This window comes from Halyomorpha halys, unplaced genomic scaffold, assembly GCF_000696795.3.
Source record: "Halyomorpha halys isolate HHAL.00 unplaced genomic scaffold, Hhal_1.1 Scaffold2165.1, whole genome shotgun sequence".
NCBI classification, from domain to species: domain Eukaryota; kingdom Metazoa; phylum Arthropoda; class Insecta; order Hemiptera; family Pentatomidae; genus Halyomorpha; species Halyomorpha halys.
In genome coordinates, this window is record NW_027112971.1 from 43,892 (window position 1) to 51,419 (window position 7,528).

Here is a 7,528-nt window from a genome sequence, read left to right on the forward strand (position 1 = left end):
ATGCGATCTTAAAATTGATAGCATTTTCATATTCTGCTTATCCCAAGATATATAAATGGACTCTTATCTTTTTAGTAAATATAAAAGTTGAAATAAACATGTATGCTATCTTAAAATAGATAGAATATTATATTAATTATATAGTTATATTATATTAATTAATAGAATATTAAATATTATGCATATTTCAAAACATATAAATGATCTCTGACCTTTTAGTAACAACAAAAGACGAAATAAATCATTACGCGATCTTAAAATCCATAGCATTTTCATATTTTAAGACATATAAATAGACCCCAATATTTCAGTAGGAAAAAAGTTAAAATAAATTGATGAGTGATCTTAAATTCGATATCATTTTCATATTCTGCATATCCCAAGACATTTAAATGGACCACAACGGTTTAGTAATAAAAAACTTCAAATAAATTGGTAAGCAATTTTAAAATCCATAGCATTTTCATATTTCAAGACATTCATATTCTGCATATCCCAATATATTTAAATGGACCCGAATGATTTGTTTATAAGAAAAGTAAATATGAATCGTTACACGATCTTAAAATATATAGCATTTTCGTCTTCTGCATATCCCAATACATATAAATGAACTCTGACCTTTTAGTAACAAGAAAAGATGAAAGAAATCGGGATCTTAAAATCCATTGCATTTTCATATGTCAAGACATATAAATGAACCCTAATATTTTAGTAAGAAAAGAGTGAAAATAAATGAATGCATGATCCATAAATCCTTAGCATTTTTAATGCGATCTTTAAATTGATAGGGTTTTCATATTCTGCATATCCCAAAACATATAAACGAACCCTATTATTTTAGTAACAAGAAAAATTAAAATATTTTGTTACCCGATCATTAAATCAATAGGATTATCATATTCTGCATATCCGAAGACATATTAATAGACGGTATTATTTTAGTAATAAAAAAAGTTAAAATAAATCGATGAGTGATTTTAAAGTCCATGGCATTTTCATATTCTGCTAATCCCAAGTCATATAAATTGACCCCAACCTTTTAGTAATTAAAAAATATCTTTAGGCCATCTTAAAATCAATAGCATTTTCATATTCTGCATGAGAGTTCTCACAGACTACTTCAGAGATCTGTTTAATTTGTCAGACATTGGGCAAAGGAATTACAAGGTGACTGGTGGTGTCCCACAGAGCTCGGTATTAGGGTCTCTTCTGTGGAACGTTATGTACGACGCAATCTTCAAATTGACAATGCCGGAGGGAGCCACAGTTGTGGGATACGCAGATGACGTGGCAGTTGAGGAAGAAGTTACTCTTATCGCTAATCAAGCTGTTGCTACGGTCCGAGGTTGGCTGTCTTCGGTAGGCCTACAACTTGAAGATCAAAAGACCGAGGTTCTCTTTGTAACTAGCAGGAAGCAAATTGAGTCCATCACTGTTACGGTGGGTAGGCACGAAAGTCGTTCCCAGTCTTGCTTAAAGAACCTAGGAGTGATGATCGATGCACGTCTCCGCTTTAATGTTCACACAAAGTATATCAGTGCCAAATTTGCTAAAGTAGCATCCTTTTGCCAAACGTTGGAGGTCCCAAAGAAAGTAGGCGTAGGCTTCTTGCTACTTTTGTCCCCTCCATTATGTTATATGCAGCCCCGATTTTGAAAGAAGCGATGGTTACCAAATCATACAGGAAACAGGTGGTTTCAGATTATCGCAGAGTTGGTTTAAGGACAGTTAGAGCTTTTCGAACTGTTTTCTACGAGGTAGTGAGCGTGATAGCCCGAATGGCGCCTGTGGAACTCCTTTTTGGAGAAAGAAGGAGGTACTACGGACGACGCTTACAAGTTTCGAGAGAAGAAGACCGAAAAATAACCATCGTTCAGTGGGAGCAGCGTTGAAAGGCTGTCGATTCCGGAAGATGGACTTGCAGGTTTATACCCGATGTAGGCATGGTGAGGTAGATTTTTACGTAACCCAATTTTTTACCGGACATGGTTGCGTTAGAGCCGAATAACTAGTACCGATTCAAACTGGACAACACCGCAGAATGCCCTGGATGTCAGACTGTCGAGGAAACCGCGGAGCATGTGTTTTTCACTTACATTCGCTTTGCGGCAGAAAGAAGTGAACTGGAGAGAGTGTTTGTAGGACGCATCACACCAAAAAACGTGGTGAGCTATATGCTACTCTCAGACCAGCACTGGAACGCAATGAAGAGATTCATCACAGTCGTCCTCAAGAGGTTGAGAGAGGAAGAGAGGGCTAGAAGACTTAACTAGCATGGAAACGTAAAAACCATGCGAAGAAAGCGAGGCGGCACTCAGCCATTTCCCCCCATGAAGTAATGCATAGCAGCGGTCCCGTGGAGAGAAATTAAAAGGTGTAGGGCGGTGGTTTTAGTGGGTAAAACGGGTAGGTACGGGCCTATCCGTGTCTGTTGAAGATTTCCACCGACCCTCGTTAAAAAAAAAACACACACACATATATTCATAAAACACCAAGAAAGAGCACATACAAAATCAATTAAAGATCGTAGGTCAACGTGTAAACAATGAAATAAAACATGTAATTTATTTTCCATATATTTACAAAACAATAAATATAAAATTATTTCCATACGTTTATAGGTATATAAACGTACATAAAAAAATATTTCTTTAAATAAATATAATGGTCGTTCCAATACAAAACAAATGGTGAATTTTTTTTTAGTATGTACAATAAAATAAAAAGATTTGGTACCATTCTAGCAAAAATTTCCGATTATGATTTGTTTTATCCTTTAATTGGAACAATATAACAGTTATTCTAATGTGCATAAGTAGTATCATCTTAACAAAAAAGTTTGAAATTGATAAGAATTTATACGAAGCAAATACCTAAGAAAATAAATGTAGTAACTAATTCTTTGGTTTTGAGCCTTTGTTTATCTTATTGGAAATATTTATATATACATTAGTATCTACACAATATAAATAGAAAATAAACTCAAAATGTTGTGAGCAACGTCAAAAACTTTCTATGAAGTTTCATCATGAAAGATGAAGTAAATGTATATATAATTTTAAATAAAATATTATAATAATTTATCAATTTATTCAAATTTTACACAATCCAAATTTGATATAGGGGCATCTGTGAGGTTGAACATCTTAAAAAAATTACGGGAAAATCTACCAAGTATAATTTCAGTATTTACCACAGTACTACAATAACCACATAGAACTCGATAGGTCTACATTTATCATAAAATAGATTCCAGTACGAAAGGTGATGAAAATTTTATTGAATGACCGTATCTGAGGTAATTTTCAATATCAAAACTAATGATAACATATATAATTATATAGGTATAATTTTAGAAGTTTAACCGTATCAGATTTAACCGTTGATAAGTAAAGTCTCAATTCATTTAGGGGTATTTTCAGTTTACTTCTACAAATTTGTGATACCGGCAGAATTCTTAGAAACTAAAATCAGAGATATCACAGACTTTATTAAAAATAAAATTAAACAACTTACCACTAACAAAAAAAAAAATCGCTGCTCAAAAACATTTTTAACACAACTATAATGCTATTCAAATAGAATAGAATAAATACATTATTAAAGCTATAATTATAGATAGTCATGCATCTTTGGGGGAACAGATTCTCGTAATTGCAAGTATTGGGGTGAAACCAGAGGTAAGGACGCCGAAAGTGTTTCTGGCTGGGGATGTTGGTAACCGCTCTGGGAGCATCATTTGGTCCAGATTGTTGAGCATGAGGTAGATGAAAGCCCTTCATCTGCTCCTGAAGCAGCTACCTAAACCAAGGATCGACAAAGTTTTGTAATAAAACGTAGTTTAGGACTTTTATTTTAAAATACTACACTAAATATGTGTTATTTAAATGAGATAAATAGAAACTTGGAAAAGTAAAAAAAAAATATATAATCTATTTTATATGTATATTGTAAGAGATGAGAGGAAAATAATTACCTTAAAGCATTTAATGACGGGATCAAGATGAGAAAAAGGGAAGACTTGAGAAGGATTCCGGTAGAAGGTGAGCGAGGTACGACTTGAATCTGTTTCGGGTCCACTTCATCAAGTTTTTTAAAGCACAACCTCTTCATGTTCTTTCTTATCGAGAGGCAATTGTATTCCTCATACCCGTTACAGATACAGGTGTCCAGTTTGGCCGCTTTCTCCTGCCTCCTCAAGATGTCTATACTGTTCTTACATCGTAATGAACAACGTTTTCCAAGAAACATCGAACGACAGTACATGTGGTAGTACCTGAAATGAGAAATAAAGATGAGTTGCATTGCAAATTTAAAAATACTTAAAAGTATCGGCATAATTCCAGTTCATGAAACATTCCATTGTAACATGCCGATACCCAAAATGTTTCAAGTAGTCTGAGCAGACTTCGCATGCACATGGGAATATGGGCATTATATCGTTATACCATGATATAAGGAGTTCAATCGAAATCGCTAAAGTCGTATTTGAGAAAATGGTAAAAAAGAAAAATTTTTTTTTTTAATAATTTATTTATTGATATTTACAACTGTATACATATATACACATCAAGTAAATTTGCTGTAAGTGATATTATGACATGATAAAAACATGTGGAGAATCTACCCATTGATAGAACTCCAAAAACATTTCTAAAGGAGAAGATCTCGAGGCCGTCATATTTTCAGACGCCTAGGAGGATTATTAGGTAGTGAAGGAGAAGCCAGGTTAGAAACGAGTTGGTTTGGGTGGTTGGGAAGTTTATTATGGAAGGATTGGTATCTAGTTCTGGCCTAATCGGCAATATAGGGGACATTGAGGTTGGATGATTTGATTTGTGACTAAGTAAGGAGCATTAAGGATTTTGGACTGTAAGGATTGGATTCGAGAGGAATTAGATGGTTTAGCTCAACTCCGTATGTCTAAATAGGCCTTAGAATAGTCATGTAGATCAGTCTTTTGTAATGGATTGGAAGTTTGTCTAGTAAATGTTGTAATAATCGGAATCGACGAGCAGTTTCCAGTCTTTTCAGTCTTGTATGAGAATTCCATCTCAGTCGTTTGTCCAGATTTAGTCCTAAGTAACGGATCTGTTCAACAAGAATAAGTGGGGTATTATTAAAAGATACTGCAGGGCAAGACGAAGGTTTACGACGAAGGGTAAATGTGATTTGGTGGGATTTATTTTAATCCTCCAGTTTTAGCACCATTCTTCGAGGGTGGTAATGTGGGATTTGAGGGATTGGGATACAATGGAAGGATCATTATTCACTGACAATAGGCATGTGTCATCGGCATACGTGGTGAGAATAGTGTTAGGATGGGTTGGGATGTCTGCTGTAAAAACTGCACAAAGGATAGGACCAAGGATACTACCCTGAGGTACACCAGGAGACTGGGGAAGCAGGGATGAATAAGCGCTGTTGTGATTTACTTGAAATAACCTGTCTGAGAGATAAGAACGGGTAATATGTAGGGGGTAGGAATTTACGGATATTGTATAGCAGTATGAACACATTCCGCGCTGTAGACGAGACTACATCGACCACACGATGGCATTGCTGGATAGTGGAGTGGGATGTTCGGAATCCAAACTGGTGATCTGGGATTATGTGGTTGGTATCTAGCATGGGGTACAGGCGTTTTAAGATAAGTTTCTCAAGGATTTTTCCCATGATAGGTAACAGAGAGATATGACGGAACCCAAGAGGTTGGGTGTTCTGGCGGCATTCCAGGTTTGGGAATCATTTTGATTATGGATAATTTCCATGGGTCAGGAAAGTATGTGGATCTGAGGACAGCATTGTAGATGTAGGTGAGGAATATAACAGATTTTCGAGGAAGATGTTTTAGAACATGGGATGTAATTAGGTCATAACCAGGAGCTTTGCGGGTTGGTAAATTCTGGATGATGTTGGATATCTCTGATGGATGAAATGCATCAGGTGGCAGGTTCATTTGGAGTGGAGTATTGAATACTTCTTCAATGTGTTCAAGGTTGGTTGAATTAAGGATGTCAGGGTGTGGCTCAAAGGTTTTAGGAAGATGCTGACCGAATATTTGAGATTTTTCTTCGTCCGATTTTGTCCATGTTTGAGATACAGTAAGAAGTGGGTGATTAAAATTCTTGGAGTTGTGAATCTTCTTAGTAGTCGTCCATAAAATTTTTCAGTAGTCGCGAGGTTTTCAGTTAAGTTAGTTAAATTTTGCGTTTTGAATTTTTGAAGTTCTGTTTTAAGCTTGTTTGTCAATTTAGTATAACATGTTTTATCTGATGGGTATCTAGTCCTGTGCCACTTCGCTCTTGCTCTTTGTTTTTCCTTTAATAAGATGGAATGTGGTGTGGCAAGTTAGTAGGTATGGTATTATTAGTTTTACTGATAGTTGTGTTGTCGTATATTCAAAATCTTATAGATTCTATTAAGTTTTCTATGGCTTCGTCAATGTCATGTTTAGTCTTAAGTGGAATTTTTAAGTCCTCCAGTTTGTTGTCTGTCAAAATCATCACGAAATTTGTCCCAGTTAACTCGTCCTTTAATCAATAAGGGAGGAGAGGGCTCAGGGACGAAGTTCGAATTCAAGAAAAGGATAACTGGATTGTGGTCTGAGGAAAGGTCATCTATAGATTCGATGTTGGTCCGGGAACAGGAAATTTGAGAGGTGATAAATATATCAAGGATATCGGGACGTTTCTTGAGGGATGTAGGCCAGTAAGTAAGGCTCATGGGCGAGAGGATAGAATAACTATTGGAGGTAGTGACACTGGATAGGATATTTCCACGGGTATCAGATGTACGACATCCCCATCGTTGATGTTTGGTATTATAGTCTCCTGCAGCAATGAAGCGCGATCCAAGGCATTGGAATAAAGAATCAAGGTGGTTGTAGGAAAGTGGATTACCAGGAGGACAGTATACAGCTGATAATGTTAAATGGAAAAGACGAGTTGAAATGATTACAGAGGTTGATTGGATAGCGTCAGTTGGAGTGGAAGGAAGGAGGGAATGGGATAAGGATTTATGGATAGGGATGCACGATCCGGCGTGTGATGTGTTGTCTGGGTGGTCTGATCGATAAGTAATGTAGACACGTATGCAGAAATGTGATTATTGAGTAAAGTGAGTTTCTGTCAACAGTACAATGTCTATGTGTTTACTGAGGAGAAATATATCGAGTTCGTCACGGTGGTTATGTAGTCCATTAGCGTTCCACAAAAGGATAACTAGGGGCTTTGCACTCATCGTGGGAGATTAAAAGGAATTTCGGTAAGGAGTCTAGTGAGAAGTGTAATAAGTGGTTTAAAAGTTTCATGGAGATCCAACACGAAGGATGATAGGATGGAGTTTATATCGGGTGTTTTGTATATTGGGTGTTGGGTATATTGTAGTTGAAATGTGGATGTGCACCAAAGAATAATGTTTTTTTTTAAATATTTATTTATTGCTATTTACAACTGTACATTATAATACATTTAGTAAATCTGATCTAAGTTAAATTGGAGTGTTACAGGCGTGCAGAGAAACT

The 7,528-nt window shown here is 36.0% G+C and overlaps 1 protein-coding gene across 1 annotated transcript in view; it reads right to left on the reverse strand.

The window, feature by feature from the left end:
• Positions 1-2,658: 2,658 nt before the first annotated feature.
• Positions 2,659-7,528, reverse strand: part of LOC106691218 (growth arrest-specific protein 1) — a gene marked incomplete at its 5' end in the record, with an annotated part of 23,472 nt that continues 18,602 nt past the window's right edge. The window contains 2 exon segments of the mRNA XM_014436928.3: positions 2,659-3,804; positions 3,980-4,279. Coding sequence (XP_014292414.1) covers positions 3,801-3,804; positions 3,980-4,279 — 304 coding nt within the window.